We start from the raw sequence: 24,255 nt of genomic DNA on the forward strand, positions 1-24,255 counted from the left end.
AACTTTTAAATTGATTTATATTTTAAGAGAATTATAATACTTTTAAAAGATAGCACAATAACTACTTTCCAAGAATTTTATCACACTTGCTGAAAGTTTTTTATATAAGAAAAACCAGAGATTCAGTAGTTAATTAAACATTAAAAAGTTAACAAATAAGTTATTGTGTAGACAATTTGGTTTACAAACCACTCCATTTTCCTTTTAAGTTTACAACAATTCTTATTTTATTTTAACCAGGTACTTAAAAACTTACCTTAGATTTTTTTTAACAATCCAGGGCCTAAAGCTCTTTAAAATACTGCATAAAGACACCTTTTTTAAAAAAGTTGAGGTAAGATAACATTTCCAGATTCATTTCTATTATTTAATCAAAGATGCCTTTTTCTAAGATACCTGGTTTTGACAAGGTTATTATTTTACAGAGACTGGCTCAAAATTCCAATAATTTATAAGAAAACACATACTCATCCAAACATTAATCACTACTTTATCCATGGACTATGTAATTATTGAATTTTAGTAGCATGTAAAACTTGAGAATCAGGTCAGCAATATATCTTGCAATAATCATAGTGTCAAATAAAGATTTCAAATCCACTGTATTCTGCAACTTCTCTTTAAAAGCATGTGTGAGCAATATTAGTATTTTAGAAAATGAAGTTCCTTAGGACACTAAGCATTTCAATCATTAGCATAGTAAACAAAAGTTACAAGAGCAAAAAATAAAAATCAGAATTACTCTCAACTCTTCTTCCTATTTGTGCTCTTTTTCCTGAGTGCTCATCAATATTATTTTGGCAAACTCCACATAAAATACAGTGTAATGACATCCTACATGCAATTTTCTGACCCAAAGGGAACCTCACCAAAATATTTAATCTTCTTTAAAAGTTCAAGATATGAAGACTGCAATATATGGATACTGAATGAAGTAGCCAAACTATAATTTTACTTAACATTTTGTTAAAATGTTTGCTACAGAAATGCCTGCATGTTAACTGTTCTAATTTTGCAAAATCCCACTTTTAAAATTCCAGTTTTAAAATGTTTTAATACCTATTGACACATAATATTTCTCCTAAACATTCAGAGACAGAATCAAACTAAAATGTACAAAGTTTTTTTTTTTAAAATCTGCCCACTACAATAAAAGGCACTGCATGGTTTAAAGTGTGCAAACATCTTGAAAGAAAGGGTGCATACAAAATCAGTTCTTTTTTCAGTTTTTCCTTAACTTTTTTTATAATATACTACGAAGTATTGTTTTGAATTATATTTGTAGCCTCCTTTTTCAAAAAGCAGAATCCTTTCAGTCCACAGAATTGCAGATCTCTTTTATTTTCTGGTTGAAGTCTTCGGGTTGATCTGCATATACATAATGACCTGCACCAAGGATAGCCTGGGAAAGGAAGGGAGGGAAAAAAATAAATTTAATGTTCAAACATCAATGTTTTATAATGTTATTAATATTTACAAAAAACTATAATGAAATTTGTGTTTCTAGAATAATACACTATGAACGGAATTCCCTACTTAAAAAAGTTCATACTTTTCTTTTTCTCTCAGATTTTTTAAAAATAGAGTTTAAGCCTGCAGGCAAGGAAGCATTACAGTAATTCTATTTTAGTATCATGCCTAAAGGAGTGATAGGCAACACTATATCCTTGCTTGTATAGAGCAATGTGCATGTGTTTGGGGTAAACTGAGTTTCAGTTGCCTTTGTGGTACCCTGGCCAAAATATGCCAAAAGGTGACCTATATTGTGTCCTTACCATTTGCATGAAATGCTGCTCAGGACTAAGACACTAACCTACTCTACTCTTTCGTTATCTTACTAAAAGGTGTTATACGAAAGCCTTGAGTGACCAAAGCCACGGTAGGCAGCAGGATCAACATTTATAGGTCCATCTGCTAAGACTAGATTTACATTTCCTTTTCTTTTCTCTTATCTCCTGTCTTTAATCTCTTCCACTCACTATTTTTTCTGGGTTTTGCAAAATGGGATAGTGTGATGTATATGGATGTATATTTAACAAAACAAAACAAAACAAAAAAAACCAGGGATCTAACCAAGAAATTAACCTGGATTTTATTCATTTTAAGCATGAATTAGTTAACTTGCATTACTCATCATTATGTCTTATAAATTTCAAAGGTATCCATGCAAAAAGATAACTTTACACTTGGTTTCATTTTCAAACATTATGACATATTTACCAGAAAAGCTAAACAGAGTAATGTTACTGAAAAATCTGGATTGAGCCCTTGTATATTAGAAATTCAATACATCTAAATCTGGAGGGACAGCCAGTGTAGTGGATAAGGCATCAGGCTAGAAACCAGAGACCATGAGTTCTAGTCCTGCCTTAGGTATAAAGCCAGCTAGATGACCTTGGGCCAGTCACTCTTTCTCAGCCGTGGGAAGCAGGCAATGGCAAACCACTTCCAAAAACCCTTGCCAAGAAAACTGCAGGGACTAGTCCAGGGAGTCACCAGCTGTCAACATTGACTTGAAAGCACCAAAAAAAAAAAAAAAATCTGGAGGAGATTTTCTTCAGAAACTGTGTACGAAACTGAAGTTTTAGTGTACGAATAATTCTCCTATCCATTTCCAACCTTCCCCTCATCTGTTCATTGTGGAGAAGTGAGTAAGATCTACTAGTATTATGGTGGTTCCAGTTCTGTAGCGAAATGAATGCATGCGTACACCAATTCAATTTATACTGAGCTGCTTTGTCTTTCATATTTATGCATAGATGACCAGGAAGAAAAAATATATGTCCAAAACATATTTTAGAAGATTGATAGAATTGTCATTTGAACACATTTAGGTTTCAGTAACATTTAAAGAAAAGATAGCTGTTACTAACTGCCAAATGTTCAAAGAAGATAAATTAGAGTGATCCACCTTGCAACAGAAATCAAATAATGACTAGAATGTCCCACTTACTATTGTTTTCACATATGAATTTGGTCGCAGGGACTGGATGGTGGCTCCAGAATTGCCATCTATACATGACCTTGCTCCATAAATCACAGTGACAGGAATGTCTTGATGCATATGGGCAATTCTTTGCAGCATTGGCCTTTTCGCCCATCCATAGGGAACTGTCATGTTCTTGAAAGCAGTTTCACCGCTTAAAGACATCAATGAAAAAAATAAGATGTATTTCCTAGATACTATATACCTGGCCTTGTAAATTAGTATCCTTTGTTAACATACCACCACCTAATATTGCTATTCTTTTATTTTTTTAAAAAAAACTTTGTCTAGCATTTGTCAACTCTTAAGTATGTTTAATACAATCACAGATAATTTAGCATAATTATCTTCATCCTCTGTGGTTCTATGGAAAGTCAGTGGCACCAGTCTGATAGAGCTTGTGCCACACATGACTTCAGGAACAGGGATACCTGTCTAAAAACTACACTGGCCTTTGTGAATGTTGAAAGCAGAATGAGAGAATGAAAGGAGAAAATATTAAACTGTTTTTGAAATTGATATTTTCTTAGCAAGACATATCTGATTTCAAAGGAACCTCATACTTGTCAGCTCTCTACTCTTCAGGTAACAGCTTAAGATGGATTTGCTAATTAATCTGTCATCTTCACAAACAGCTTATTAAACAAAAGTGAAGGCTGAAGATTTATGATTTCACATGTTAAGAAAACGCCATGCAAGAAAATGATTTAGTACAGAATTTACTTGTCCTTTTTGAAAATACTCCATTCCATTCTTCTAATAACCAGCATGGTCAGTTCTTCATGGTTTTTTTAAAAGTGATTTTCCACCCACAGGTATTTCTTTTTCTTTGCAGACAGTAGTTCTGCAAAAGATAACACTTCCTATCTTTGCAGGATGATGGATACCTTTTTAATTATTTAAAGATCCATGCTTTAGAGAATAATTACATTAATATAAAGACTTCTAAAATCTTATGCTTACCTTGGTGATTGCACATTACAATGGTAGATATATTCGGTGACTGTATCATCATCAAACATGGATGAATACTTTCTCTTAAAGTCTGGCCTTATACGTTGTACCAGGCTCAATCCTATCATAAATCAAAAGTTAAGAATTTGATACTGCTAATTGCAGACATAGGATGGAAATTTCAAAATGTGCAGAAAATAACAATTCTGTCTTTTCAAGCACTGAAATAGATTACCTGATACTATCATTCATTATCAGTCATTCATATAGGAATTAGAGAAACTATTATTTTATTTAAATACAATATAACTGACAAATAACAACAAATGCCTAGTGTTCTAACCATCCTGATTTGACAAAGCCACATTTTCTTCTATCTTGACAAACCAAGTCCTAAACAGCATAAACAAAATAAATAATACACTATTATATTAGAAATCCAAGATATTATGACTTGCTAAAAGAATTATTATACCTGTAAACATTTTCTGCTATCAGGTATTTTATTCTATTTGGTCCCTAAGCATCCAACCAATTTATAAACTTTGGACATCAGAAAAAAATTCCATCTGAAGTATAGAGTAACACCGCAGAAGGAAGAGAAAGTTAATACTACGCAGGCCTTTTTTGCCAGCACATATATCCTTGCTAATAAACATCTAAAGCAATTGGTCCCCAAAATTACTGGACTGCACCTGGCAGAAAATTTATATTCTCCTACAGAAGCCTGCTGTCTTTCTGTGTTGGGTGCAGAGGAAGATTGAAGCGCACTGTTCTTCCTCAACCAGCTTGCTCAACGGCATAAATGGGATTCCACATTCTAACCTTACCCAGGTTAGTACTTAAATACATGGATGACCTCAAGTTCAAGCTATTGCATTTTCAAAATTGATGTCTTCGGCAGGACCATCAAAATATGCTAGGGTAGCACTCACCAAAAGGTCCGGCCAGTCTGAGACCAGCCAATGGATTAAATGGACTCAAAACAGCTCCAAGTGCTTTGATCCATATTGGAATAGGCCTCTCGTGCTCGGCACTGGAAGGCCTTTCTGGAAAACCCCATGGCTCCACTAATAGAAGATGCTTTACTCTGAAGGGGTAAAAGTTAAGAGATTTTGTCAGTAAGGAAATAGTTTAAACAGTGCAAATCATATTTCAGGATCAGTTTTAACTACTATGTATCTGCCCAGAAAATTGATTTAGATGTAGAATAAGAGCTCATCCATCTATGTACATCTTCTGCTTCAAAGTTCACTTAGAGAGTTATCAACTACTTCAAACTGGATATAAAATGGGGAATGCATGTTGGCCCCATCCCTTCTCTATCCCCGCAATCATCTGAAGGAGAGGTGCCCTCATATTTAATCAGTATAACCATTCAGATGATCTGAGATTTTGCTTTATCAGAATCTTGAATTGTTTAATGGGTGTACTCAAGTCCAAATAAAAATGGAGAAAGACACAGCCTAATTCTTTACCCAGTCAGTTGAACACCTATAGAGGGTTTAGTCTGGTGACAGCAGCATTAATGATGAAGGGGAGATATTTGGCCCATTTCTTTTGCTCTTTTTCCAAGTTTGAGGTAGGGTTTAAATATGTGAAACAGATACACTGAATCCCATGGAGGCCTATTTCACAACTTTTGCAAGGAAAAAATTGGGGGAAACCATGCCAGCATGAAGTGGAGTTTTTCTATTGGATTTAATATTGTAATCTGGGAATAATTTGGAGGTTGGGGGAAGTACATGCTGGGCAAAGATTACCCATCTATTTAAACCATGGTTCATGTTAATCACAGCCTTCAATAGAGATGAAATGGCAAGTTGTGGCCAACCAAATTTGGAATCAGAAATACCCAAAATGCTTCTCCTGAGTATACTGGATACAGAAGAGAGTATGAGGAGAGAGAAGACATGGGCCATTTGCACAGAGCTATGGTTTACCTTTATACCCAAAATGTTCAATATTAGCAGGTTCATTCATCAGTCAAACCATACCAACTATATTGCATTTAGTTCTGGACAAATTTTGGGAAGGCCATTGATCACTTTGAGCAAGTCCAGTGGAGAACAATCAAGATGACAAGGGATTTGGAAGCAAAAAAAAAAAGAGGCACTGGAGAAAACATGATGATGGGGAGGTTGGGTAGCTACCTGTTGAAGATGCTGCAGCAGTGGACCAAAAGTGGGCAGGGTTGGACTAGATGATCTCCTTCTTTTAATCCTCACATTCATGATCATGTTAAACCATACACTGGTTTGTTCTTCCAACTTTGTTTGCTATGTAAACTTAGATATTATAGCTTGCAAACTATGCTTTATGTGACCACATAAAGCTTTGGGTGAACACAGGTTATTAACTCTGCTGGCATTATTCCTCTCCAATGTAGTGGAGTTATAAGGGCAAAAGTTTCCTTTGCAGCCATATGATGTGAAAGGTATTATTAGCTACTAAAACTTAATCTCTGTATTTTCATTGTAGCTGCATAACAATCAAGTCATACATCAGTATCACTCATTTAAAAAACAGTCCCAGGAAATTATTCACATTCTAAGATATCTCAATAGCTATCTAAGATCTATAGTCTGCAGCATTTCAGATGTTGGACTACAATTCCCATGGTATCTTACCACTGATCATTCTGGCTAGGACTGATGAATACTGAAGTTCAATAATATCTAGGGAGTTCCACTTTGCTCATCCTTGAAATAAAACATTATTTTTGTTTTTCTTTAGATTCAGGACAATTCATTTATTTCTCTTAACCTCACTCACTCTGCCTCAAAGGGTTCACAGAGTTCAACAGTCTTGCTTGTCATCATCACCCTCACAAAAAGTGAAAGGAGGAGCACAGCTCTCTACCACCTAGTTGTGCTTAAGGTAAGTTCTAACTCTGAGATTATAGAAATAGAACAAACTTCTATCTCCAGCTGCAAAATGGACATGACCTTGCTTCTGCATTCACTGGGTTCTGAATTGTCCTGTGCAGATGATGAGTAAGCCACCATGCTCTGCCTCTTACTTTCAGCTTGGAGGAAGCTGGTACGAGGCCAGCTCTCTGTTCAATATTCTTGTGTCTTCTCTTACATTTCTGGGCTGAGAAGTGGAAGGCATAAGCATCCAAGATTAGAACACCATGTTAACTTTAGAGGTTGTGGGAGGACACTTTTCCCTGACCTCATATTGTATTTCAGAAATACAGAAAGCTATTAAGAACAAGACCCTGAGTAAGGAGAGGTGCTGGCAACACCATTTGCTTGGTCAGTAAGCCAGCAACATCTAGCTATTGGCTTTCTTTAATTAACAATGCAACTAATTTTACAAGTATCTGTCCCTCATACTCCAATCCTTCAGGATTATCAGCATTTAAACTCTTAAATAGTTGAAACAGATGCATTCATTTTCTTAAAATATGATGGAAATAAAGCATTTTATCACTTTTCAGTTTAATTTCAAAATAATTGCTTAGGTACTAACATCAGCATTACCAGAAGATGGAACTTCAATCACACCCAGTAATTCTATTCTTGTTTTTTAAATAATAATACTACAAATTAATGTAAAATTACTTCTGTAGTTCAGTGAAAGAATGTATGATTCACATACAAAAGTTCTGAAATTCAACTTCTTGCATCTCTGGGATAAATTCTGTCTTAAACTCCTGGGTATCTATAGCTGATAAATTATGGGTACTACTGTGCAAGATGAATCAATGAAGGCACCTTTCTACAAAGATTTTTGAGTTATAATTTAACATCAATCATGATAGCTAAACTCACAGAACATAAACTGCCATTAACTAAAAATGAAACTGAACACTTTTAAATTCCTCTAATGCAAACTCTCTCCATAGAGTTAGTAGCTTTTCCCTGAAGTATACCATTTTTTCATTACTCATGATTTGTAGTAATTATCTGCCCTTTTTTCCCCATTTTTCCTTTCCCCCCCCAAGGCTTTTCTTCTGTAGTTATTCTGAAATCAAGTTCATTAATATGACACATGAGAAAACAGTATTTTGTGGTCCCTTAAATGTCCTCCATGCATTAACATATTGTAGATATGTAGAAAGATTTATACCAAAAATAAGCAATGGCCAGTACCATTACATATACTGTAAGTAAGCAATGGTTGAGCAAACAAACTGGCTACATGATACTACAGGAGGCACTGAGTTCCTATAGCAGGCCAGTCAACCTGCATTCAAAACTGAAAGTAAACTGGGTTATTTGAATACAACTCAGAAAAGATGTTCTATGCAAGTTCCATCAGAAGATAACATGGAATGTAAGTGTAATAAAGTCTGTATTCTATATTTAAAATTATTAAACAAGTTTTCCAATTGTACTTGAAGCCAAGCAGAGTTTAACCATATAGCTCCAGATAGCACACAGACTGTATCAAGTTATGCTGCCAACCTATCACCTTATAGAAATAATTTCCCTTTATCTATTGTTTTCATATACCTTGATGGGTATTTTAGTGAGTAAGCAGCTGCCAGGAAGCCACCCAAGTTGTGTCCAAGTAAAATCATTCTATCCAATCCTATTTTCCGTCTCCATTCTTCAACAGATTCTACAAATTGATTTTCTGCCACTTCTGCATCAGTGTCAAACTGTGGTCTACTACTGCGACCAAATCCCAAGAGATCGAATGCATACACAGTCCTATTTTCACAAAGATCTTCAAAGTTGAGAGCCCAAAGTCCAACACCACCTCCAAACCCATGGAGAAGAACAAGTGGAGTTTTCTGTGAAAGGTTCTGAGAGAACGTAAGCGTCCATATTTTATTTCCATTGGATATGAATACATATTGTTTACTGTAGGTACTTGTAATACCTGAAGGAAGAAATACAAGCCTCATTATTCAGTCTATACTGAAACAATTCTACAAACGCAATGAATACATTTTGAGATCAAATCCACTGAGAGAGCCCTTACTTTCACCATTATACCTTGTAACACAATCCAGAAGAGCTTGTGAAAAAAGAAAGCAAAGCTTCATTATATGGATTGTTCACTTACATTACCCCAATCTTCACCTGTGCAATTTGTATGAACCTTCCAACCTCTCAAATGCAACAAATTATGGTCAGGCTATATTCTATTTTCTTTAATATACTACCTGCTCAATTAAAATCTTATATTCTTTTCAGAGTGGGACCGGATGCTCAACTGCACGAAAGCCTATTTCTTAATTATTTTTATTCTTCTCATTTCTTTCTCCATTAAAAAAGGGAGGTGGGGGAGAGTCATAAAGCCCCCACCTTGATACTCTTCCGAAAAGCCCTGAAGACATGGTTTTGCCAGCGGGCCTGGAGGTCCCAGGTTGATACGGAGCTCATCGAGTGGTTTGTTTAAATATATTGTTGTCGCCAGGGGGTGGGGGTGTAGCGGGTTTGTATTTGGGGTTTTATTTCTGTAAGCAGCCTGGAGTCACTGTGAGTGAGTTGGGCAGCCATATAAATTGCTTAAATGATAAATAAGTATTGAGATGTGTGCCATTGGAGATTTCTTACCACAAAGTGCTTACATTTCAAAATTTTCTCTTCAGCATCTTTAAGGTGTACAAGTGATGTGGGACACCATGCAGGGAGCCAACTAGATAGCCATCCTGACCTAGATAGAGTACAAATATAAGAATAAGAATTAGAATAATTTAAATAATATGCACTAATTATAATTATTCAGTGATCAAGTGAATAGGTTTCTTTGATTAGACATTGGAGATAATAATAACCGGAGATGCAGTAATCTTGCATTCAATTATATCCAATCCAATCAACAAAATATTAAATATTTGTCATGCTGTGAAAAACTGGTGGCACTCAAAATCACTGTAGTCATCCAAACTTCAATCAGTCAGTGTAATTTATTTGTTAAATAAATAAATGTAACCTTGTTACAGAAATAAAGAGATGCTATGAATGTATTTCCTGAGAAAAAGTACAGATCTGATTACTGCAAAATTTAGGAAATACTCACTTTGAAATGAGATTTAAACAAACAACCACAAATAGTGCTCAAGATTCATACATATTTTTTCAGATAGCCCCTCAAATTAACCAGAACACTGGATTCATTCTCAGTTCCATCTCTTCTAAAAGGAGGAGAGGGAAAGATGACAGGATAGGGGAAAGAGAAGGTTTCAAAAATGTTATGATATTTTGATAATTACTGTGATAATTTCAGAGGGGGGGAGGAATCCAAATTAAAATATAGTGCATAAGTGCCAGAAAGCATTGCTGACCCCTGCTCTTAAACACGCAGACACTTTTTTTTTTTTTTTACAATCAATCAAATAGCCTTAGAGGTGCTAAGATGAAAACCATGAACAATACATCCAAGGCAACTTAAATTCTTCATCCAAATGTGAAGGCCTGCTGCTGAGGTAGCAATACTTTTTAAAGTAATCAGATAAACATCTTATTCTAATCAAATAACTTTTAGGTTTCAAATCTCATTTCTCAAACATGTTCCTTTTTGAAAATCTTTTTAATTTTTTTTTAATTTTAAAATTTTAAATCGTTTTTAAAAAATCTTTAAAAAAATCACTTTTTAACCAGATCCACCTACCAATTAAATCACTGGGACAAAAAAAGGCTGAATTTCTTAGATTTTCTTATTTTCTATCTCCTGTAACTTTCTCTCCACAAAAGTTAGAAGTATATTGTGTTACTCTTTTACATAGAAAAATATGTTGATTAAAAACAATGGCAATTTTACAATTTTGTACATAGGTTTGAGGGCTGTTTAAAACATAAATCTAGCTAATGAGATTACCAAGGGAACCCTTTTCATCTTATATTTCATGTTTGTAACAGGCATACAGAAATAGGGAGGAGACATTTTATTCCTATTTCTCTATTTAAAGTTAAGATTCCTGAATCTTTTTTTTTTTTTAAAGTCACAAATGTGACAAACTTAACACCAACTTAAGAGAACAAGCTAGCAGAATTGTTACAACCAAATAATGGCATAATTTTTAAAGATATTTTTTTCTCCCCATCTCCAGGTACTGTGAACAAAGGATTTTCAAAGTTTGCTTTTCAGTGATCTTTACTGTATTATCCATAATTGCTTCTATTGCTTGTAAGTCACTTTAGGAGGGCTGCTTTCTTGAAAGGTAGAATACAAATAATGTCTGCACTTTAAATGGCTTCCTTTAAGAACCAGACTACAATCAACTCCTAGCCATGTTCAAGATAGTGACATATTGCCTCTATTATCAGAGATAGTAAGCCTTTAAATACAAGCTGCAGAGCATCATTAAAAAAGAGAACAATTACCCTTAGGTTCTCCTTATGGGCTGGTAATTGCACTTGTGAATCAAGCATAAACTTGGTGCAAATCTTATAGGTCAGTTTCTTTTTTTCATATTAGTTAAACCCATTTTATTTAGGTATCATGCTAAAAAATAAATAAAAAATGGTATTCAAATTTTGTGTTCTTCCTAATATAATTACCTAATCTATTTATTTTTGCTACATTTTTTTCTTCTGGCACGAAATCTGCCAGCTATTTTTTAAAAAGAAAATGAATGTTATTCATGTAAACACATACATGCATATGGCATATAAGATTTGATATGACAAAGTAAATGAAAAAAGGGTGACCTTGTAACAGTAGTTTGCAGTTTGAAAATTATTAGATGGATTAAGCAAATAAAAAATATATGTCACACAGAACCCAACAGCGGTACTGAGTCCCACACCCACAGCCAGAATTTCAGCTACTAAAGACAGGCAGTCTGGTTTTCATCTTGAACATCAAACTTATGCACATGCTATATATACCTTTTTGGTCCAAAATTTTTTGAAGTGGGACATTGTGCCATGAAGCTGCTTGTTTATTTCTGTGAAGATCCCATTAGTAAAGCTTGTGTAACATATTGTAATCATGACATGCTCAGTAGTCTAGCACTAACCATGGGTTTGATACCAAATGCCATTTAAACCTGTTCCTATCTATGCTTTGCTAGCCACTTACTGTATTATTAACATTGCCATACTCAACCCTGAGACTTCTGTGGTTTGTTAATAAACAATTGCCTTGAAGAAAAAAAAAGTAGCCAAATTGCACTGGAGGCATAATAGAGAAGTTGGAAGTTCAGCCTTCCCTTACAAATATTCCCCCCACCCGTCATCCCTTATATGGGGTGTGGGTAGAAAAAAAGAAGACTGGTAGCTAGAGTAGCCCCATGTTGTGGCCACTCTAGCCTATTTCCCCATACAGAGACCAGGACTAATATAATCCCGATCTGGGTTTAGATAACACTAGACAGCCTGTGGCCTGTTGGGTTCACGTTTCAGAGATATTTCCTTACCTAAACATAGAAACAGAATGACCACGGGAGGGCAAAAAAGCAGTGGGAGCAGGAGCAACTTCTGATTTCCTGCCAGTTTCCCAACTGGTTTTCCCTGTGGGAAGCTGACAGGGAGCATCAGAAAACTCCCTCCCTCCCTCCTTCCTTCCCTCTCCTTCCCCCTTCCTTTCGCCCTTAAAAACAATGGCAACTTTACAATTTTGTACATAGGCTTGAGGGCTCTTTAAAGCATAAATCTAGTTGTAATAGAACTGAACTATAGTTAGAACAGCCTATTTTTAAATATAATTGTTTAGAAAGCATTTTAAAACTATGAGAGGGATTAAAATTATCACTAGAGAAGTGCATAGACAAAAGGAAAACATACTGTTCAGGCCCACATATGCAACCTTAATATAATAGGAGAAACCTATCAAGGGACTGGGTGAATCATATACATCCAGTAAGCGCTTTTAAAATGATCAGAAGCCGCCTATAAATACCTGAAATTTACCCTTTTTTGACCAACTGCCAGATCAGCCCATCATATCACCCCATTTCAACAGACCTTGGAGACTGGAGAATTAACCTATGTATAGTATATCTTAAGCCATTTTGAAGACCTCTTTTAAACAAGGTCAGAATGTATTAATGTAGTTTCTGTAAAGTCATCATGCAATCTCCATGAAGCACCAGTAGACAACGCAAAGGAAAGTTCACTTTCTATTCCAGTATCAATAATATGAGAAGCATTGTAATTTTATTCATTAATAATGTTTGATTGAGATTCCAAATTTACTGTTGTAATGCTAACTTTTCAAAATGGGAAAAATAAAACCAGTAAGGTCCTGTTTTATCCATATACAGTAGTGTCCAAAAGTTTTAGGCAGGTGTGAAAAAATGCTGTAAAGTAAGAATGCTTTCAAAAATATATATTGTAATTGTTTATGTTTATCAATTTACAAAATGCAAAGTGAGTGAACAGAAGAAAAATCTAAATCAAATCAATATTTGCTATGACTACCCTTTGGCTTCAAACCAACATCAATTCTTACACTTACACACTTTGTTCACTTGCACAAAGTCAGGGATCTTGTAGGATTAGAGTCAGGTGTATGGTTAACCAATTATACCAAGCAGGTGCTAATGATCATCAATTTCATATGTAGGTTGAAACACAGTCATTAACTGAAGCAGAAACAGCTGGGTAGGAAGCTTAAAACTGGGTGAGGAGCAGCCAAACTCTGCTACTAAGGTGACGTTGTGGATGGTAGTTTCATGTCACAGGTCAAACACCATGGCAAGATTAAGCACAGCAACAAGATACAAGGTACTTATGCTGCATTAGCAAGGTCTCTCCCTGGCAAAAATTTCAAAGCAGACTGGGGTTTCAAGATGTGCTGTTCAAGCTCTTTTGAAGAAGCACAAAGAAAGGGTAACGTTGAGGACTGTAGATGCAGTGGTTGGCCAAGGAAACTTAATGCAGCAGATGAAAGACACATCATCCTTACTTTGCTTTGACATCAGAAGCTGGGCATCAGCACAGAACTGGCGGAAGCCAGTGGGACCCAGGTACACCCATCTACTGTCCAGAGAAGTCTGGCCAGAAGTGGTCTTCATGGAAGAATTGTGGCCAAAAAGCCATACCTCTGACGTGGAAACAAAGCTAAGTGACTCAACTATGCATGAAAACATAGGAACTGGGGTGCAGAAAAATGGCAGCAGGTGCTCTGGACTAATGAGTCAAAATTTGAAATATTTGGCTATAACAGGAGGCAGTTTGTTTGCCGAAGGGCTGGAGAGTGGTACAATAATGAGTGTCTGCAGGCAACAGTGAAGCATGGTGGAGGTTCCTTGCAAGTTTGGGGCTGCATTTCTGCAAATGGAGTTGGGGATTTGGTCAGGATCAATGGTGTCCTCAATGCTGAGAAATATAGGCAGATACTTATTGATCATGCCATACCATCAGGGAGGCATGTGACTGGCCCCAAATTTATTCTGCAGCAGGACAATGACCCCAAACATACAGTCAATGTCATTAAGAACTATCTTCAGCATAAAGAACAAGGAAGTGATGGTTTAGCCCCCACAGAGCCGTGATGTTAACATCATTGAGTCTGTCTGGGATTACATGAAGAGACAGAAGGATTTGAGGCAGCCTACATCCACAGGAGATCTGTGGTTATTTCTCCAAGATGTTTGGAACAACCTACCTGCCAGGTTCCTTCAAGAACTGTGTGTAAGTATACCTAGAAGAATTGATGCTGTTTTGAAGGCAAAGGGTGGTCACACCAAATTTTGATTTGGATTTCTCTTCTGTTCACTCACTTTGCATTTTGTAAATTGATAAACAATTACAATATATATTTTTGATAGCATTTTTACTTTACAGCATTTTTTCACACCTGCCTATAAACTTTTGCATAGTACTGTATATTTTAAATAATATCTTGTATCTGTGTTGGAGGCCAGGAAGAATATATTTATGACTAAGTGGACTTTGCTTTTTCTGTTCCAACACACCTGCTTTACTGCATCGAGCACATCTTCGAATTTCTTTGTGTTCTTAGTGCTGTTGCCTATATTGCAAGAAATGCTAAAACATTTAACTTACATAGCATATACAAATGTTACATAATTAAAAGTTTAAGAGACATCTGAGGACTGAATCTCATCATATGTGCATGATACACTTGGCTTCATGCAGAATAATTTGTTTAGCTCCACAGTTTCCGAGTCAGGGCTATACAGTATTTATTCAAAAATGTAATGTTCTGTTTTGAAAATGGCAGGAACAAATCAGTGGTTGTAACTGAGGTTTTAGTGTATGTTTAGTTCGAGGAGATGTATCTTAAAAAAAAAAAAAAAAAAGTGTAGAATTTTCAAGCTAGAGAACTGAAAACATCTATATTATCCTCCCACAAACCTCCAGATCTTACCACTTCCAAACAGGACATCTTGTGGTCAGGCTACTTGGGAATGGTGAGAGCTGCAATCCAATGCATCTGGAGGGTGCAAGATTACACAGAGCTAATCTGTGTAACATTTACCACTGACCTACATGTTAGTGCAGTTTGTCTACAAATTATGACAGCTAAAAAGGAATCATGATTCTTCCCAACTTACTAAGATTTCTTTCTCTGAATAAGATACAGCGTAATATGTAACTCAAGTAGAAAACTTCTACTCTGAGTAGAAAAAATGTGGCCAATTATGCTGTTTATTAGAGAGAAAGAATGGTAAACATTCTGAGGGCTTTGTTTTAGGTCAGGTTAATTATCTGATTGCCTATAGGAAAGATTTCCTACTAATGGATTTTTTTTTTGTAAAGGCACTAGATAATTTAAACATACATTCAGAAAGAAAAACTAAAACAACTTTATATAACATTCTCCAAAGATTTCCAAGTACAGACTTAGCATTCAGATGTAACTTTTAAAGTATGAATAAACAGAGCAGGATTTTAAAAAGATTTTAGTATAAATATATATATTTCCATTCATTCATATACATTCCAAAGAGGAAAGCAATTAATTTTGCTTGATATTTGAAACATAAGGCATCTGTTCTAGGAGAGAATTCAACAATTCAGGTCCTATGAAAGAAAATAGCCAGCCACTTAATCTCTGTACGTCATGTTAAGGTGATCCAAAGAAAGGCCTTCAAAGAATAACTGACTGATAGGCAGGTTCATAAGGAACCTGATTATCCTACTTTGGGCTTGGATGAGGGCCACTGAACTGAGATTCTACCCAGAGAAGACACAGCTACTGTTTTTGAGTGATCCACCTGTCCAGGTAAATGGAGTTTATTTTGTTCTAAAAGGACTGCCCTCCTTGCAAAAATCAAATTGGAATCTGGCTGTACAGGAAGTCCCTGGGTTAAGAATCCCTGGGTTATAGACCACCCATAATTAAGAACAGAGCCTATGGTAGCAAAATTTGAATTAAATACACAATGATTCGAGTTAAATACAAAATGGTTCAAGTTCATTACACAATACTACTTATACAGAATTATACAATAAATTTGTTCTGGCTTACATACAAATTTGACTTAATGACAGACCTTGGGAATAGAACTTGTTCTTAAACTGGGAACTACCTGTACTCTTGAATCTAGCATTGTCACCAGAAGTTCAGAAGTGACATTACAACATTCACATTTAATCTTATTAATGCAAAACAGCCTTGTAATAGTTACCCATATTCTGGTAACCTCCCTTTTTAATTACTTCAATATGTTTTATGTTGGCCTGTGTTTGAAAACAACTTCAAATAGTCCAAAGAGAGCAGCTAAACCGATAAATGGGATAGAATGATACAAGTCTATTATAGCAATGCTTTACCTGCATATGGTTCCAGTCCACTTCTAAATGCAATTCAGCTTGTGGTCAGGTTCCTCTCACATTTACCTATCTAAGATCTTTTAAAATCTCTAAGATGTTCAGCTGAGGCTCTTTTTCATATATGCCTGCCCAATAAGGCAAAGCAGGAAGGTACCAGAGAACAGGCCTTTTCAATGATGGTACCCCTCTGCCATGAAATGAGAGGCTCACCTGGTGTATATATTATGTTTCTTTTGGGCATCAGGTGAAAATCTTATTTTCCCAGGTATTTTAAGAACTCTTTTGGTGTTTAAATCTGTTAAAAACATCAACATTGCTTAGGTCATGGCAACATCTTGGCTTATTTGCATGAGGAACTAATTAGAAGTATGTTAATCCAATATAAAGATCCTTCATTCTGAAGCTTTATCTAATAATCATCTCCTCCTCCCTAATTTCTACATAAAATACAGTGACTGCCTCATCAAAGAAAGGAAATAATACAAACTATTTTTTTAAAGCTAACTCTGTGATATTGTGAATGGGATCAGTGATTTACAGAGACAGTGAATTGAGGAGATGGCTGTAGTAATTTTCACTGTTTACACAAGAAGAAAATTAAGATTTCAAAATTACAACTTGCATTCTGAATCAAGTATATCATAATCAGTTGTATTACATCAACAACCTGTAATGGCTACACCATGAATCCCAAGGGGATCTTTTAAATTCCAATTTGATAGTGTAACTAATCACATCACAACAATTCAACTAAAAAAACGGTACCTTAATAAAAAAAAAAGAATAAGTATGCATCACATACAATACTGTAATAAACATTATTGTTAAAAGTTTCTTTATATTAATTATACTATTTTATATTTTTGAAAAACATGGGTGGCAGACCTAAGATCTTGAAGAGATTCATTCTCTTCAATGCAGCCTAGCAATACAAAGAATACTGTAAAGTAAGCTTGCAAGGGGGACAGAACCCCTGGCTCATAGAATGCAGGGAAGTACCCTGTGGCCAGGATGGGATCACTTCCTAGTTTTGGATAAAACTACAAAACTAAAGTACAAATGCTACATACTTTTACAGTTTCATGGACAATCTGAACTGCTTTCACTATATGTTAATCATTCACTCACAGATGGTGTCATACATTTAGAATCATAACAATGGTTTTTGCTGCAAGGTAGCTATTTCTGAAGATCTCTCAGGATAGTCTTCTTTCCTCATTTATATGCACTTTCCTCATTTACATGTAAAAATCTCTCTTAATTTTATCTTTAAAACAAAGTAGTGGGTTATAGTTCTCTGTACTAGAGAGGAATATCTAGGAGAGGAGGAGAAATTACTGCACAATATTTCTAGGAAGCGTACTGTACATCAGTTGTTCCAAAAGACCTTGGCATTATTGCAGTTTGTTGCTACATTAGGTGAGAGGTAAAATAACAAGTTCCTCATATAGCTATTGCTTCTTTAACTCTGTATTTAGGGATGGCCCTTAAGAATCAAACTAAAAATAATACAATTTGTTCTACCCAGGATCTACTGTGAATAAAGCTGGATAATTACATTATCTTTTTACTTAAGATTTTTTCTTAATAGGGAAGAGATATAGTTTCTATATGTTTTTACATTTGCAACTTATTTTCTTACGGTTGCTTAAAGAATATTTAACTATTTTGGTATCTCTGCATAATGCACTTAAAGCTTTTAAATGGTTTTTCATGCAGTAATCATACAACATTCTGCAGAATTCTGTTAACTAAGATGCTAAGTGAACCCCTTTGACTCTGAAATGGACTTTGTTAATCTTATAGAAAACAGACAAATCATCATCCAAAAAGAAACTGCTTTTAAATTCAGCTAATAGCTCCTGGAAATGTCTAATCTGAAAGAACAAATGAACGTACTCCTATGGAATATCAGTTAGTAACAGTAGTTAGCATCAGCCTGGAGTATTCCCTAGAAGACTAATTCCAGTCATCATCTCTGTCTAACTTGCCTCACTGGTGGAGTGAGAACAACATACAACAGAATTGTGTGCACTATAAACATCATCAGGAAAAAGTGGACCTTATAGGAGCACTGCACCTATTTGTTAATTTTTCAAGGACCAACCTTTTTCTGATTTCTGTGCCAGCTTTTTTAAAAAAGCCATTTAAGCAATCAATTCATTAAGCAACTCTTAGAGCAGTATCATCATTTTTTTCAGGCTTCCAGAAAAGTCTAACGCTCTTCTTCTGAATCCTTTTTGAAGCATGCAAGTTACTTTTCCTCTAAAAGAGAAGCGTAAACGTAATAGGAGTAGTAGACTTTTCAATTAAATGCAGCAAGCATCCTCTTGCCATTCTGCTGTAGGAGAATTGCAATCTTTACAATAAAAAAGGAGAGGGAAATTTTCTTAAGAAAACTAGAAGGCCTGTAAGAAACAGGAGGCCTACAAGGCCATATCACAAATGTCCTACCCAAAGAGGCAAAAGAAAGAAATATATCCTCTAAGCGAAGGTCAAGAACACAAAAGACACTTCAGAAAAGTGGTAAGAATGGTCAAAGTCCAATCCAGGGGTCAGAAATAGCAGAAGCAGGATCATAGAGCAGACTCAAGAGCTTAGTCTAAAAGTTTGATTAAGAAAATTTGATCAGATTTTCTATGTTGGAGATGTAAAAAATTTGATGATTCATTGCCCCATATGATATGGTCATATGATCATCTGATATCTTTTTGGACTAGCGTGCTAACATATATAAGTAGATTTATGGGAAAATCTTTAAATATTAAAGATATTAATGTGATGTTGAATTATTGTGTATACTAAAGCTTTAGAATCTGTTTATCAGAAATTATGGTTGTATCAAGCGTGGGAGTGGCTAAAAGAAATATATTGAGAAACTGGAAGAGTGATATTATTCCAGATGTGGCTTTCAGAAATGTGTGACCTGTTTTATAAAAGGCAATATTTATTATTAATCAAAGGAGGAAGCAATATGTACTACTGTGGCAGAGATTTTGTGATATTTACAATAATAGTTTGTAATAGATTATAGTAGTGTATGGTACTTGTTTGTAAACCAGTGACTATTGATAAGTGTACTATATATATATGGTTTGACTTTTTTTCCTTTTTCTTTCTTTCTTTCTTTGGGGGGCTTATAATTTTTTTCTTTCCATTTCTATTAATTTTTTTTTAACTTTAAAGATTGTTTAGTTAATTGTGAGTGGGTTTTTTTTAGTGCATATCGGTGTTCTGTCAATTTTTTTATAATTTATAAATAAAATGTAAAAATAATAGTTAAAAAAGAAAATTTTATCTGAATCTGGGCAATCACATATAAAGGAAAGCTATAAATGAAGTCTTCAACATTTAACTGTCTTTGCTTTTATGCAAAGGTAGCAATGGACTCCATCTTCACTGACATTCATTAGCCCTCAGGGAGCAAGGTTTAATCTGGAGAAATTCCTGACTCTTAAGTAAGCCTGAATTCTTAAGGAGTCTAGACTTGCACTTCTGCATTGGTTTAGTGCTGTTCTATCACTCAGTGGTGATGCCAACCTTGCAGCTTGTGAGTTGTGGGGTGTCTTCAGGACAGATGCTAGGGGTAAAGATTCTAAACAATGAAAGGAATATGGTTTTGTCCAAGATCACTGGCAGACTCTGGGATTTCATCAGCTACAGACCTTCTGTAGGTCTACAGATGCTTCCTCCAGCCCTGCTGTCCCTTCGTCCTCTAATGAGAATCAAAATAAAATTTCAATGAGGTCATGAAAAAAACTTATACATATGGGTTGGGATAGCTATTATTTAATTACCTTCCTCATCTAGTATACAGATAGTCCCCAGTTGAAGAACAAGTTCTGTTCCCAAGGTCCGTCCTTAAATCGAATTTGTATGTAAGTCAGAACAGTATTATTGTATAATACTGTATAAGTAGTACTGTGTAATGAACTTGAACCATTGTGTATTTAACTCAAATTTTGCTCCAATAGGCTCCATTCCTAACTATGGGTTGTCTGTAACCCATGTGTTCTTAACCTGGGGACAACCTATTTTCATAAAGACATAAGACTGTCTGCCAGGAATGTCTGCCACTTCCTCCCCTATTTTTACCTCCCTAAGGCCCGCTCCTACTAATATATATTATTTGCTGTTTGCCATTGTCCTAGCCCACCATGTAAACTACACAAAGGCTAGTTCCTGTTGTCCCTAACACATTTGGAATTCTGGAAATTGCATTCCCAACACATCTGGGGGTAGTAGATTTGGGAGGCTACAATTTATAATGGGGCCCTCTGTGATCCATCATTAATGCCAGGCACCTTGGAAATACTGTTATTTCTATTGTAGCACTGTGACAAAAGTATGGTTAGCATGCACTTGTCACTGAAATCTAGGTCGCGTTGCAAAAATGATACAACAAACCAATCCACAAAATTTGAAAAAGACGCCTCTGCCAAAACTGATTATGTGACTATGGCTGAACAGCACAATAACATAAACAAATACTAAAAATTATATCCCATGACAACAAATGTATCTACTATACTGGTATTTCCCTGATTCCATTTCACAGAAAAACACCAGGCATGATCTCCTTAATGGGCAAAAACATGTCCAATAAGGCAGAGTTCAAACTAAAGCAATTTTGATTTGGGTATCACATATTAGTTCTGTTGCAGGAGTCAAGAGGTATAACAAAACAAAAAAAATCCCCAGTTCAAGTCTGGTTTCTGCAAAAAATGTATAAGTAAGGTCTGTCTTGAAGATGAGTCCTTTTTTGTAACCTGACATAATACTCTCACTTGAAGAATTACTATAAAGATTACAAAGAGATTGTCCCAGGAACAGTTTGAACAGCCTCAAATGCTATATAAACTGTAAGTATTTTTTTTAAGCTTTGTGTAGTTCAAGTCTGCTTTGGGGAAACTGCAAGTGGATTTAGCTGTAGATATTATTTTGCCACTGGAGAAAAAAACAAGAATGACCAAAGCTACAGGAGAAAACTGAAGACTGAGAACCAAAAGAAGCATTATATTCCTTGTAAATCTGATTGGACAAAAATAAAATAGAACAAAAAGATGGTACAGCACACAAGCTTTACATGCAAAAGGGTCCAGGTTCAATTCCTGGCACTTTCACAACAAATAGATGGGATACAGAAAAATATGTGAAGTCAGACATTTATTTACTTATCCTATGCTTAATGGCACACACAAAGGCTAGCAATACAAAATGAGAGTGATGATAGTAATAATAAATGGGACATATCTAGGCAAGAAAATGTGATTATAATACACTGATGATTGACATATATATTAGCATTGCTTTTCTCTCAAAGATGTTTCTCAGGAGAGAAAGTAATAAAAGATGACTAAAGGTATATGTAGAAGATGTACAAAGTACATACCATACACTGGAAGAGGATACAGTAATGACTGGGAGAACCAGACAAATATTTTTAAATGGAGTTAGGGAGTACATACTGGAACACGTTCTGAGAGACCTATACTTTAAAAATGGAGTTAGATTACAGTTGTGCACTGAAAGAAATATACTGAAATAATGTAATAATGCAAGGAGCACTAAAAGGGCTTTTGGAAAATCTTGTACTGGAAACAGCAGAATTTGTTGGAGAAAGTGAGGTTTTTAATGCAATCATTACGGAATGAATTGTGGTTAGGAAATACACACACAAACACAAGTTATGCTGGAGTAGTAGCAGGCAGCAAATGAAATTGACATACAGGATTATTATAGCAGATAATTCAAGTTAATTCAAGGCAGTTCTTACCAGGATTTTTTCCCCAAACACCTCTCACATATAAAGCTAAAAGAAAAAGAGTATGCACAGAATATAGATTGAATGCCACAAGTAACTATATTTGGAATTACAGAATGAAGCTTTCAGACTAGTAAATAAAGCTATAAAAAACTTAATTTCTAGAAGATTGTTTCTTAAAAAATATTTGAAACTAGTACAAGGAGAAGAAATTAGAACCCAATTAGAAGAAAAATACAGGTGTGACAACACACTTTCCTATTCCCAAAATGCTTTAAATCGCACATCTCAATTCACAGCTGTCTATTAATTTGTATCCAAACAACCGAATTCGTTCTCTGTTACATCTAGTTTAGCAGTGGAGCACACGCACATTAGGTTTATCATCGTCAACTTTTAGCTTCTCATCTCTGACAAGACGGAAAACGAAAAGGGTGAACGCACGGGCCTTACGGAGGTGAGGTACACTTGTAAGGGAAGCGAGAGCAGTTTCAGCTGACAAACGCGACCGGCCGCGGCGAAGCGGCATTGATACATCGAATAAAGCGGAGAGCTCCACCAGGCAAAACCTGGGACTGCGAGGCAAAATCAGAATTATGCACTCTGGAAAAGAGGGCTACGCGCGGGCGGGCGGTGGAAGCGGGCAAGTTCCCAGCTCCAGAACTACAAGGGAGGCGGGAGAGTCGCCGGGCCAGCGAGCAGCTGGGAACCCCGGCGCGCGTCACGCGGGGCAGGGGCTGACAAGGGAGGGCCTCTCGATAGCGCGCTCGGTGACACCGCCGGCCAACCGACTCGCCAGTCTCGCTTCCGCCTCCTTAACTCACCGTTCGTTGGGGGACTCCAGGTGCTCGTCGTCAGCCATGGCAGCGCTGCTGCGGCGTCCGAAAATCGGTTCTGGAGCAGTCGCCGGGAGCGCGGCGAGCGACAGAGCAACCGCGGCAGCGGCACCACCGCCAGCCATCACGAGACCCGCCCGAAAGCAATCGCGTCAGCGCGTCACTCCTCAGTCCCGCCCCACTATAGAGCGGCCGGCCGGCCGGCTGGCTAGAGAGGCCTCCGGTCTGAGAACGCCGGAGAACGCGTGGCGTCAGTTTGGCATTCTCCATTGGACAGCGGCGGTTAGTTTTGGTTCGTTGGGGGAGGAGCCAGACGCTTGTCCTACCCTTTCCCTTCTGGTTACGCAATCCTTCCTTACAGAATTTGAGGAAGCACGGGAGTTGTTCTGCTAATTGCAGAGAAGAAAACTTTCTGACGTCTGGTACAGCTGTCTCTGAAGGAGATGTTCTAGAATATGATCGTTCTAGCGACGGCAACTGTTAATCGATCTATTTAGGCTTGCCAGTAGCGACAACTCCTAAAATAGGGGATCCGCTTTTCAGTGTTTACATGTTTTTACATTTCTGCTCTGGCCGATGATCAATGTACAAAGATCGAATAAGTTCACATTAGATCGTTGCTTCATACTTAAGGTCGCCGGTTCAGTACTCCATCCGTTTGGTCTAGTGCTTGTTCCTTTTTTTGGACCCCAGCTGCGATCACCCTAAAATACCAGTTATGCATTGAAAGTGCAGCTGTGTCATGGAGAGTATCACCGTTAAGAGGGGTTCAGATTAGTTCAAAAATCATTCACCTTTTTCAGGCTAATCTGCCTAACAAGGAGTTGTGAATACAACTAGGAAAACTGGGATTGAAAAACCATGCATTCCTCAGCATATATGTATTTTTCTGGTTTATGCATTAGGCTAACCCATAGTTTGTTTAGCCTTTGATGGTTGGCTTCATACACCATACAATTTATGAATGACAGTTTACAAATCATAATGGCTAGATTCACACAACATGCTAAACCCAAATTAAACTTCATTATGATTAATAAGATATGGAGAAAAAAGGCTACAGAC

The 24,255-nt window shown here is 36.3% G+C and overlaps 1 protein-coding gene across 2 annotated transcripts; it reads right to left on the reverse strand.

Moving 5' to 3' along the window:
* On the reverse strand, nucleotides 1-23,347 carry ABHD5 (abhydrolase domain containing 5, lysophosphatidic acid acyltransferase). 2 transcript variants are annotated; one of them, XM_088150873.1, is made up of 8 exons: nucleotides 23,179-23,347; nucleotides 22,367-22,402; nucleotides 9,471-9,556; nucleotides 8,404-8,776; nucleotides 4,876-5,030; nucleotides 3,950-4,061; nucleotides 2,954-3,140; nucleotides 1-1,402 (listed from the first exon to the last, which is right to left on the reverse strand). In XM_088150873.1, the coding sequence occupies exons 1-8, from the start codon at nucleotides 23,313-23,315 to the stop codon at nucleotides 1,313-1,315; spliced, it is 1,176 nt and encodes a 391-aa protein (XP_088006999.1). In that variant the 5' UTR covers nucleotides 23,316-23,347; the 3' UTR covers nucleotides 1-1,312. The 2 variants fall into 2 exon arrangements, with proteins under 2 accessions (XP_088006999.1, XP_007421429.1); XM_007421367.4 differs by lacking the exon at nucleotides 22,367-22,402.
* Nucleotides 23,348-24,255: the final 908 nt, after the last annotated feature.

The sequence above is a fragment of the Python bivittatus genome, unplaced genomic scaffold, assembly GCF_059951505.1.
Source record: "Python bivittatus isolate LINGU-HERP-01145 unplaced genomic scaffold, Pbiv_v1 ctg000610_np1212, whole genome shotgun sequence".
Lineage (NCBI taxonomy): Eukaryota > Metazoa > Chordata > Lepidosauria > Squamata > Pythonidae > Python > Python bivittatus.

Bases quoted from the DNA above. Each gene is read 5' to 3' on its own strand.
- ABHD5 (XM_088150873.1), bottom strand. From the start codon at position 23,315: ATGGCTGGCGGTGGTGCCGCTGCCGCGGTTGCTCTGTCGCTCGCCGCG. The intron at 8,777-9,470 runs GTAAGCACTTTG...TTCTTCCTTCAG, and splicing joins TGAAGAGAAAATTTTGAAAT to GTATTACAAGTACCTACAGT. The intron at 1,403-2,953 runs GTAAGTGGGACA...TTCCTTTCCCAG, and splicing joins ATTCATATGTGAAAACAATA to GCTATCCTTGGTGCAGGTCA.